Genomic DNA, 12,455 nt, shown 5'->3' with positions numbered 1-12,455 from the left:
ACCTTTCCGTATCGCCCTTGACATTGCTCCGTGGAAACAATGAGGAGAAAGTGTAGTAGAAGGACGGTTCTTTGCCCTAACGACTACCAGAGTCATTGTTTATATTTTATCTCGTGTCCACTGAAGAAAATAAGTTATGTTTATGTACACTAAAGAGTGGAACGTCCAAAAGTTTTTTCCCAACATACAGCAAATACATAAACAAGAGATTTCTGTAGAAGTGTGTAAGAATGATGTAAGTCTTGTAGTACATAAACCCTTGTTTATTTGGAAAACGATCATGCTGGCACGTTATGGGATTGCATGAGCAAGCAATATTAGAAGTAAAGCATTACATGAAAATACACTGACAGTCAAAAAATTCCGCCCAATTGATTTTCTTATCATTTTCTCGATAAAAGAAAATTCTGCCCTTAATTTCTCTCATTATTTTTATCAATAAATATTTCTTTATGTTGTTTTAAATTGGGAATATCAATTGGAAAATGCCCTTAATCCTTTATCCAAAACAAAGATAAAGGATTTTTCAATGTTTACTTTTTACGGAATCAGTCTCATTTCTAATCTGAAGCAATAAACTGTTTAGTTTTCATCGTTGATTTCTTAATTTCAATTTTTAAACTTAAAAATGCCACAGTGCTCAGGATGTTGCGCGTGCTGTGGCACTTACTGATGATGGACGTTCCATCAGGTTTGCGGCTATTGCCATCGGATTTCCATACGAAACCCTGTGCGACGCCGTTAGACGTTTTTGTGAAACTGGGTCCTACCACGGAAGGCCCGGTTCTGAAAGCCCTAGGGTAACATAACCACAGGATGACAGTTTTTTGACTTTGGGAATTTTGTGAAACTGGCACCTTACTGTTGTTCAAGGGATTCATCAGCATGGTATGGACTGATGGCTTTTCGCCCGTAAGAGGACCAGAATTGACCAGTACACAAAGAGTTGTACGGACGATTATTCTGCTGTACTTTTTATAGCTGAGTGTATATTTGCTCTACGACCTCCAGCTCTCCTACGATGAGCGTGGAAGAGTGTGGAGAAGGCGAAATGAAAGGTACGAAGCTTGTAATTTTTCCCAGAGCCAAACACAGAGTTGGTTGTTATTCGTGGAGGGTCTTTGACGGCCACTCGCTATGTGGTTGAAATTTTGGAACATCATGCGATGCCTATCCTCGATTAAATCAGCGACAATCCGATTCTAATGCACGATAATGCCCGTCCACATGTCGCACGCATAGTACCTTCAACAGCATAACATCAGGGTCTTAGCCTGGCCAGCCCGTTCTCCAGACTTGAACCCCATCAAAAATTTATGGGATAACCTCAACAAACGAATACGTCCATCACTTTTGGTTCACTCCACGCTCTTGAATGGGCTCTTCGTAAAGATTGTATTAACCTCCAGCAAAGAGACATTTCCATATTGGTATGCCGGGGCGTCTTCGAGATGTAAATAAGGCAAGAGGAGGAAATCGCGATATTGAAATGTTAATTAAAAATCTAAAACAAAGTTAAAACAAATTTAGTAATTTTGTTTTTGTTTTTTAGCAAAGACTCAATTATTAAACGTTAAAAAACGTGAAACTTTCATTAATATATAAAAATATACAAATCAAGTTATAGTACAGGTGTGTGGAATTTTTTTCCTATCAGTAGTGTATAATATTACTGAAAAGGCAATTATATAAAAATATCAATCTTTTAAAGAGCACCACTTTTATGTGTGTGTATGTGTGTAGCAGTGTATTTATACAATTTTTAAAAGAGCAGTTTCATTTCTTGGTGACTGTGAATATTTACAGTCATACAGTTGCTATTAAAAAAAATCATTTTCATAATTGCACCTTGAAACTCACATAAAATGCCGCCTTAGCCACGGCGGGAAGACATAATTGAAAATTCTGCTTTATTAATAAGTCCCTAAAGGCAAAAGAGAATGAAATAATATAATATTATTAATTCTTTTCATCTTAATAATATACAAATAGCAATAAACGAGAAAGTTGTTATTTAAATATACATTAGATTACTAGTAAACAGGCAAAACTATTAGTAAAATAATTGCTTAAATATGTAGTATTATATTAATATATTACGTTATATATTTTTTATACCATTATATTATACTGAATAAGCGGACTTTTGTTTTGGGGTAAAATTTTTAGTTTTCATATAATATTCAGTATTTATTATAATTACTATTGCAAATAAATTCTTTCCGTAGAATTCTTAATATATTTTCATATTTGTTCACCAAAAAAGAGTTCGATTTAGCAGGTAAAATAGATTAAAAATTTACTGATTTTACAATCTTCCCTTGTCTTGTTTTTGTAGTTTCCGACGCCTCGGCTTTGTCTTGGGGTCAAAATAGAACGGTATCATAATAGCCTATGGTAGTGGTTTGCTCTCTGTCCAAGGGCATCCGAAATCACGTGTCTAACGGGCTGGCGCACGTGCGTACCTGCACACGGACAATTGTGAATCGCAGGCGATGAAATGGAAAAACGACGACAAATATAAAATGCCCGGTTTTTCATAAACTGCTCAAAAATGAATTTATTCTTGTTCTATTAATTTCGATTCAATTAACCGATATATTCTTGATAGTTGGATAAATAAAAGTAGAAAATACAAAGCAAAAACAAATAAATGTTAATCCTCATTTTTAATCGCGGATTTACGTAAGAATAGTAAATGTGAAGGTGACTTGAAGACTCATTTTGTAAGCAAATACATGCTCTCATCTTTTCTCCCTTTTAATCCAGTTGTATTCTCTTTTACCATGGAAAGACATCAATTGAACCAGTCGTTGGTAATATTATTGTGAGAATGAGTCTTCGAGATCACCGGCATGTGGATATCACACAGGCAGTTGGCGTTCCTGAGAGCCTGGTCTCCCGGGCATTAGCCTGATTCTGAGAGACTGGAAGTGCAAATATGAAGCCTGGTAGTGGATCTCAGCTCATTAGCACGTTAAGGGATTACAGAAATATTGTCAATGCTACAAGGCGGAACCCTTTGTTGCCGTTCAAGTACCAGATGTTTTGGCAAGGACTTTTAAACCGATTAGGAATCGTTAGGATTAGGAATCGTTTGTGTGAAGTTGGCCCACATTGTATGCCCTTGAAGACGACCTGTAGCAACAGTTCCCACCAGCAGCATGTCAGGAGAATATGGTGTAGCGAGCACCTAGAAGGGAACACCAATTGAAATGATGAGTCGCGTTTCTGCCTGTATAGTGATAGCTGGCTCGGGACAGTTAACCGAGAACAGGGGATGCATACTATGCCCCATTTCGTCCTCCCTTCAGTGCAGTTAAAGGAGGCGGTGTAATAGTCAGGGCGACAATTTCCACTGGAGGACGAACTGGACTTCATGTCGTCGAAGGCGACCTTACGGCAGTCCGTTATGTCCAAGAAATTATCGGGGAATACTCTCCTCAAACTAGGGATCTTTCTGGCAGGATGACAATGCCCCAGACCTCATCGACGCAGAGTTGTTCATCATTGTTTATAAAACTTGGGATTTTCTCATCTGCCTCTTCTCCCGTTGTCACCAGATTATTGTAAAAGTGGCTAATATGACAGTTTCACGCCTTCTTTATTTGCCTAAGCCATAAAGAAGAAAATTTTCTGGGCAAATTATTGGACAACTCTGACTGAAAAGTATGTTGTTTCCAGTAATTTGGATGTCTTAAAACCGAAATTGCTTTTTAAAAAATATATTGTTGGAGTTCAAAGAGGAAAAGGGAGATTTTCTTTCGGTTCAAGAGCTGTGGAAACTGTACACCTTACAGAGAACTGGATCCAGGTGTAATGGGCGCGAACGTATTATTCCTATACGGAAACATTCTTATTTAGGCAATTGAACGCTAAGCCATATCAAACTACTGATTCTGAGATATTTTCTCTCTGCAACATGTGAGCGGACCACGAAATTAGTGAATTTAATGATTTAAAATGAAGTAGATTTCACTAAAGCTCTCCGTGGCCATTTCATTTGTCGTCGAGAATCCAATCCGATTACACGACATTTGAGAAAAAATGGCAATAAGGAGGGAAAATTCAAAAGGTGGGGTTGAGATGGGAAGTTAGTGTCCGAGTGGATCGAGGTCACGGTAGCTCAAGTGGTAGAGCAGCGGCGTATCTAGCCGAAGATCGTGGGTTCGAATCCGGCTCGTGTCATTGCCTTTTTGTTCTCAACTAAAAATCTTAATTAATCGTAATATATTAATTGGTCAAGCGGACCACGAAATTCGTGAATTTTTGAGTACTTGTGCTACCCTGGACGATCCGGGGCATAGAAGCAAAGAAAGAGTTGACATGTTGACCAAAGACGGCGCCAACATTGACAGGCCCGGAACCCTACTGTGGCCTAGCATTTTACCACAAAAGAGTATAATCAAAGTTACCGCATAGCTTACAAAGGAATTACCGGCAGGCAACCGCAACCGAACCAATATTCTGGTTGAACTGACAGAGCACTGCCACTTAAGAAAGCACATGCACCGTAGGACAGACAGAAGAAACACTGTGCAGATATTTCCAGGAAGATGAGGAGGCCGCAGAACACATTTTACGTATTTTTGAAGGAATGTGTAGGTACAGGTACTTCCAACTAGCACAGGAGAAGCCACATGCATGATCCTACACTAACGTGCCGCTGACAAGGCTATGGAGGTTGATTAACAACCTGAAGCTGGCCAGCGAGTTATAGAAAACAGGGGAGCACAATTCAGGTCGAGGTGCAGAAGGCATTGTGGCCTCTTCTATCACTATCCCTATCCGTTCACCGAGCCGAACACTTATGCCGGATGAGGCTTTCCGATGCTCCTGGCTGGATGACTCAATACTGTAAGTTGGCTACTTATAATAGAGCTGCATTAATGTCCCAACATAACAATCAAATCAAATCAGATACGTAAACTTCCGGCAGACATTTGGATGCCATGCCACCGTGCCGTACAGTTTGTTTGTTTTCATCTTTTTTCATCCTTTTTATTACAACTTATTATTATGATTATTTTTTTAAGGACGTTTTAACGGCTGCGGTCATTTCACGCCGTAACATTTAAACCTTCTTTCTTAGGTTAGCTCTACCCTTCTGAGTGCTAGAACGTTCTGATTCCAAACATTCACACATAAACTAATCCATCTTTTTCCCAACGCAAGCTTTAATTTATCCTTTTAAAATACTTAACTTGGAAAGCTAAATGTACGCAAAAACCCATTTTAAATTATAAAATTAATCCTGTTCTTTAATTAGAACTTCGAATTTCGTTCCATAATTTAAACATTTCCCACAGACTTGTAAGGCCATTAATAATAACAATAACTTTTCAATTAATTAATCTTTATATAAGGTATTGGTTGAAATGAAAAAGTTAGCGTCACGAGCGGGATTCGAACCCACGAACTTCGGCTAAATACCCTGCTGCTCTACCACTTGAGATATCTTGACTTCGATCCACTCGGACATCAATTTCCACCAACTTGAAAAATGGCAAAAAGGAGGGAAAATTCGAAAGGTAGGTTGAGATGGGAAGTTGTGACCGAGTGGAACGAAGTCACGATAACTCAAGTGGTAGACCAGCGTCTTATGTAGCCGAAGGTCGTGTGTTCGAATCCCGCTCTTGTCGCTAACTTTTTCATTTCAACCAATACCTTAACGTAAAGATTAATTAATTGAAAGAAGTTATTTGGTCAATCGGACCACGAAATATAATGGATTTAATAAATTCTTAGTATTCTTTTGATATCAGTGGTAGAATTGACAGAGCAATTATTTCAAATTACACGCAAATTACCAGTCAGATTTTATATCCCTCTTTGATAATAGAGCATTTGCTATAAAAATTGACAATAACCTTTTGGCTTTTATATCTAAACCAGCCTGAGTTGACCACCATGACACTATTTGCCGATGTCAACACGTCACAAGATGGTTCGCTAGACCTGTTTTCAAGAAAATGGTAAATTATCAGACGTATAATAATGGGTTAAGAAATATGAATGTACATTATTTGTCACTAGATGTAGTACTTAGTAAAAAAAACGTATTTGATTATGTGATGTGAATATGATAATCCAGTAATAATTCTGTCTTATGTCAGTAGTTTAGCAGTACGCATTTTACTGCACCTTAAACGTAAAATAAAATATTACAAATGATCATATTCATTGGTATAAAAGAAAATCTTTAATCCACAGTGATCCCGGAAGTTAGAGAAACTGTGAAAGTGACTATCATCATCTTCCATCAAAGCGTGCCATGTCATCCACTCCACGGCCATAATATATAAAACACAGCTCAAAATTAATTTTCCTACCCAGAGGGGAAAAATTATGCATAGACTGAGCTTTCCTGGCAATATGAAAACACTTTATTCCGCCAAGAGAGCATCAGAGAAAGCTTTGGCAAATAAAATAAAAACAGTTGCGGTCGTATTTAGAAAGGGAGTGTCAGGGAGAGGAAGGGGCATGAATATCTAGGCCAGGGCTAACGAGTTTATATTACCGGAGGGCATCTCGCTTCATCCCTAGTGTGTAGAAGCTCACAAAACACGTCTTCCTTTCTATAATTTATAAACTATTTTTTAAAGGTAGATAATTAAGTTGTCAGGTATGCAAATGAACCGACGGATGCATTTAAAGTCACTGAACATTAAATATTACAAGATTTTTGTTGTTGACAAGGTATGCTCATTTTTAACCATTTCAAAAATGCATCTAATTGATTTTGTGTTTCCTCCTCCAAATTATTTTCGCATTCATTATTACAGATTAAAAAATGTTATGTTAAAGAACCATACAATGGTTTCTCATTGAAGATTGTATTACATGCGAGACGAACTGGTTTAATAACATAAACCATAATAATAATAATCGATCAATAGCGAGAATAAGCGGACCTGGATATTAACTTTTCAACCGCTGTCGTCATACTTGCGGACATTCTGTACAACTCCCTAATCTGCGACTGTCGTGTAACTTATTATTTAACCAGTTCGTTTTTTACATGTGGGAAGTCTTCAATTTAAAAAGAAAATAATTATTCTACTAGAAGCCTAGGTCTTACAATCGTTTTAACAAAGTCCAAATTAAAAGTTTAAAGAAAATGTGTGGTGATTAGTGACCGTTAATCGATAATTATTCAGAAATCGTGAGATGCGGTCTGGTGTGATGTAGGTTTCAGAAAAACATTTTCTTTATCGTGCCAACGTTTCGATCTTTATTGAGATCATCTTCAGGCCTGGGATTTACTTTGTTTACATTTAACAAATACATTTAGGAAAAGTGAATTTTTACAATGCAAAATATATTTTTTATATTCAATCAAAGTATTTCTACTCACTCAAAGTGTTTGTCTTCTGTGTAATTGTGCCATTCTTGTGTGTCGTGTTGAGAGTGCCAGTGAGATTTTGCTGTTTTATGTTTATATAAGTTGGGTTTTGAAGGGGTGGGAAAGGAAGTAGGAAGAACTTGTATTGTATAAATTAACTTTTCCACATCCTAAATGTATTAGTTAAATGTAAACAATGTTTGTAAATCCCAGGCCCTAAAGATGACCTCAATAAAGATCAAAACGTTGGCACGATAAAGAAAATGTTTTTCTGAAACCTACATCATACCAGACCGCATCTCACGATTTCTGAATAATTAAAAAAAATCTAAAAGGAATGGTTGTGAATAAATCTTGCTATATGTCTACTAACCCCTCGTCATTAGATAGGCAATAAACCGTTATAAGCTATTAAAACAAAATTATTCGAGTGACAGAGGAAAAGAAGGAAACAAGGGCCGGCGATGATCTCAGGTGTTTTTCAGCCCACGAACCTCCCAATTTATGTATATACTCGAGTGATCTAATTAATAATATATGGAAAGTATTTTATCATAAGGTCAAATATAAAACACATGGTTTTTTATTGTATTTTGATATAAATAACATCGAAAATTGTAGTTATAGTTTAAGCCATTGGTAGTTACTACATTAGTTTTGATACCGCAGAAGGATGATTTAATTGGAAAATGATTTGGATTTGGTGTCCTGTATGCGTGGTGACTGCGTTGATACTGGCACTGGGGTGCTATGAGATAGTGCTAGGCCCCGGACACCACGTTCAGGTGAGTCAAAACGGAGAAAATGCACACGAGAACGGCACGTCCTCCGACCGGCTCTTCCTGTTCCTGGTGGACGGGCTCCGGAACTCGTCCGGGCTGAGCACGTCCAACGTCACATCCCGGGGCGTCTTCGGGCTAAGGATGAGCTATACCAGGATGGCGATCGTCGGTGCGGCTACAGGGAGGTACGATCCCGTCACCTCGTTTCTCTTCTCGACCCCCATCAACGCGGACCACGTCTTCGCCAAGGCGGATCGGGTCTACTATTTCGGACCGGAGGCGACGCCCCGTTACTTCGGCAATCCGGACAACTGGTTGACCGACGTCTATCCGACACAATGGCTCAACGACTATCCGGAGAATAAAGGTCTCATCGACAAACCAGATCAATATGTACTTGACAAAGTGCTCAAGGTATTTTCATCTCCCACATTCATTTTCTTTAATTTTAAACATGTGGAATTATTTTTAATATTCAACAGCGCCATAAATTAGTTTTTTGGCTTCCAGCTGTTAAACGCTTTTGTCCCAGTTAAAATGTCACGCATCGGTGGTTTGTAAGAACTGCGGCAAACCTGAAGTTTATACTTTTGTTTACTTCACTATAATATAATATAGGAATGACCCTTAACGATGACAACACTTTGATTGATTAGTCACAAAACCCTCACTTATTAACAAAAGTTCATTTGCATTAAACTGTTTACCAACTAACTCTAAACGTTTATTTCGGGGGGGAGGGGGGTCATAATAGGCCTGGACAAGATGTTTCTGCCACATCTGTTTCGCAATTGTCACACATTTTCCCTAAGCCCCGACTGACCTTTATTTAGTTGTTCGAAGAGTTTTAGACCTTAACTTGCGTCTCATCATGTTATGGCACATCGAAAATTCTCTCGAAATTTAAGATTCCTTTAAACAGTACTTTATGATTAATATATTATTTTTTACATAAAATATTCGAAATAGTAAACATAGAAACTTTTCATTGGTTCCAAAGGCTCTTGGTAACCTCTTGGTACCTGATTTAAGGACTAAAAATGAGTTTGTTGACAGTTTATACAAACCACACTGCACACCTACACAGACTATAATGAAAAGACAAATATTCTTGTTTTAGCATCTAAAAGAGAATAAAGGGAAATTTAATAAGAAACAAAAGTGTATATACTTCATACACCTAGTGACGATGGATCTCGCAGCGAGGGCTGAAGGAGTAAAGTCTCCGAGAGCTGCTGATGCGATGCTAAGCGTTGAGACATCCATATCCAAAATCGAAGCTTATGCCGAAGATGTGTTCGGTCCATCTCAAACGGCGTACGTCATACTGTCAGGTCACGGCACTGACGAATACGGGAGATCAGGAGGCTCGACTCTCGATGAGCTGCACCTCCCAGTTTTTATATGGGGTAATGGTACGAGGCCCGGTGTGATCCATTCGGGAGTACGTCCTGTTACCGATTTGTGCCCTCTGCTTGCGGCCCTCTTGGGAGTCCCGGTCCCAGTCCATTCCAGAGGGAAGATTCCGAGAGTTTTCGTCGCTCCCAAAGTGTTGCCTTACGCTCTTGCTGCCAACGCGCTACAGCTCGGCGTGCTGTGCAGATCGATGGCTCGTTCCGCCGGTCCCTTATCTAGAAAACTAGTCAGCATACCTTTAACACCCTGCCTTTACTCAGATTACACTTTTAATATATCGGTGCACTTGGAAAAGAAAAATTTTGAAGCTGTTTTCAAAGAATCGACAAATCTCATCGAAATAGCTCACTCGTGTATAAGTAAGAAGGATTTTTGGTATTTTTAAACAATTTAATTTTTCAATATTAATACTGAACTTTTATTTATAGACAAAATGGAAGGATTTTACAGCGGTTCGCTTCTTTTCACACTTGTTATGGCTTACCTTGCTTGGATCGGCTTGCTTTGTTCCACCTTGGCCACTCCTCCTCCTCCCGTGCGATTTGCTTGGAGCTGGATTCCTATGATAATAACACTGATGACCCACGTTCTCTTCTTCTTCAAGATCGTCGTCGTAGCTTTGGTGATTTGGACGGAGGCGTGGCCCTGGTATCTTCTACCGGTTTTCGAGCTTCCCGTTTTCCTCTGGTGGACGGCTGTTTCGAGATCCGAAAGGATTTGGCTTTCGTTCTACAAAGAGGGCATCGTCAAATCGGCCATGTATGTAGCCTTCGCAGTTCTAGTCGTAGAGGTAAAAAGATCATGAAAAATATCGCTCTGAAACACGAGAATTAAAATTAACTTTAACAGGTAATCCATTGGACACATTCTAAGATATATTTCTCAATGTTATTTTTTCTGCCGTACGTAACTTGGACATCGACCATGAATTCTCGATACGTTCCCACCCACGTCACTTGCGTCTGGGTCGGTACGACGCTTATAATATTGATAGTGCCTTCTCTACTCTGGCAAATGAAGGAATTAGGTAAATCCTCCCCGGCCATACTTAACGTCGGAGCCGCCATATGGATAATCGGTGGCTGTCTCAGCGCTTACAGAATGGATCTTCGCGCCAAGGAGCATATCGTCACAGGTGTAGTAGCTGGAGCCGGAACTTTGGCTATTTGGTTTGTCGATCTCTACCACTTGGGCATATGGGAAAACTGGATGAGAGCGATTTCATGGATAATTTTGTCAAGTCCCGCAGTCACAGTTTTCGGATCGTCCACTCTCTCTACAAGACTTATCCAAGTGAGAATACACTAATTTTTCATAAGTTTTCTTTAACAAAATCGACAACTAGTAACGATTCATTGGTCTTATAGCCATTCGTTCACTTCTATGATCATAGTCCACAATAGTTTAACAGAAAATAGGTCATATCATGTTTCATATTTACGCTATGGGAAGTTAACTACTCCTATAACAGTGTACTCTGAGGACAAATGATTCCTAACTTGAAATTTTTGAATTTTTCGATGTGCTTTTGATCTTGGTGCTAACGAAAAGTTTCATTTTATGTATATGACTTTTGAGCATTATTTCCCGTCTGTTCTAGGTATGCATGGCGTTGTCCGTTCCGTTGTTATTGGTTTCTTCCGGTCAGGAGCCACTCTCTTTCCTCATCCTATCGATCAATCTGTACGCCTGGCTAAGATTAGAAGCGTCCTCGCCGCAGTATAAGCACCAGAATTACTTGAGAGCCCTCGCCCTGCATTTTTATCTCAACTACGCTATTTCCGTCATCGGACCGCAGCCAATCGTCTTCACGTATGCGCACAAAGTTTCACATTTCTTCTCTTCAGTGGAAAGCCCGTGGATAAACTTCAGTGAGATCATATATTCGTGTTTTTGATGGGTACTCATTGTCCGTACTGATTTGACGGTTTTCAGGTATGAACTGGTACAAGCTGGGCTTGATCGCCTCTCTCGTCATCTCCTTCTGGAGTGCCGTGTCGCTTTACATCGGAGCTAAAACGTCTCTAACCTTCAAATCCTGGCTTGTCCTGGCGGCAATATCATCTGCCAGACATTGCCTCAGCCTCTTCCTCAACGACGAGCCCAACCTATCGGATCTTTTTTACGCTCACTTCATTTTCTTGGCGGTCCTCATACCCTTTTGTATAATTCCATTTGTACTCCTTGTTACAAAATATAGGAACATAATCAGATCTGATTAAAAACCTGTAAACCGAGTTTCTGATTTTTTTATAGTTGAAAATTCCCGAGAGAAAGTGAAGCTATTATTGGAGAAACACGTATTATGATTCTTTTTTTATTTTTATTCAGCTTTTCCGATATTTATAAAAAAACTGGTAGAAAGTAATGTCATAAAATACAGAAGGGACCATACAGCTCTCGAATCACTCGTTTTTACCAGGTATCGTTTTGTTTTTCCGACCGAATCGAATCGCCGTTCATGGATGAGGGCTATTTCGATAGTTCACCCCCTTTTTCGCCTCGTGAAATTGGCACATTTGGACAGGGAAGATTGCCCGTGAAGAAACGATAAAGTTACAAAATAACTAACAAGAAAAAATTTGTTTTATATTTTTCTCTCTAGTTATGCCAACCCATGTCTATACAGAACTGTTTGTCGGTCCGATTGTTTCAACCCAAAGCAATTTCCATTTGTTAAAAACGGTTTTACAGTTGTATATTCCTTTGAAAATTTTTTAATGGAACTTAAATTCCAAACGCTACACACTTGATTATAATCATAGCCAGTCACTAGTTTAACTTTTGAGATAGCCTATCGGTCAGCATTGGCCATAAGCATATGTCCTAACATTCAGTCACGTCTTGCAAATCAAATAACTATTTTTAAAAATGTGTTGTAAATTATAGGCTTTTGTAACTATCGACGTATT

At 38.9% G+C, this 12,455-nt stretch overlaps 1 protein-coding gene across 1 annotated transcript; it reads left to right on the top strand.

The window, feature by feature from the left end:
- Positions 1-7,920: 7,920 nt before the first annotated feature.
- On the top strand, positions 7,921-11,781 carry LOC106663506 (GPI ethanolamine phosphate transferase 1-like). Its single transcript, XM_014388382.1, has 6 exons — positions 7,921-8,541; positions 9,248-9,902; positions 9,972-10,333; positions 10,393-10,836; positions 11,144-11,414; positions 11,479-11,781. The coding sequence occupies exons 1-6, from the start codon at positions 8,035-8,037 to the stop codon at positions 11,763-11,765; spliced, it is 2,526 nt and encodes an 841-aa protein (XP_014243868.1). The 5' UTR covers positions 7,921-8,034; the 3' UTR covers positions 11,766-11,781.
- Positions 11,782-12,455: the final 674 nt, after the last annotated feature.

This window comes from Cimex lectularius, unplaced genomic scaffold, assembly GCF_000648675.2.
Source record: "Cimex lectularius strain Harlan isolate CLEC.00 unplaced genomic scaffold, Clec_2.1 scaffold199, whole genome shotgun sequence".
NCBI lineage: Eukaryota > Metazoa > Arthropoda > Insecta > Hemiptera > Cimicidae > Cimex > Cimex lectularius.
Note: the sequence above shows the minus strand (reverse complement) of the source record. Positions and strands in the feature narration are given on the sequence as shown.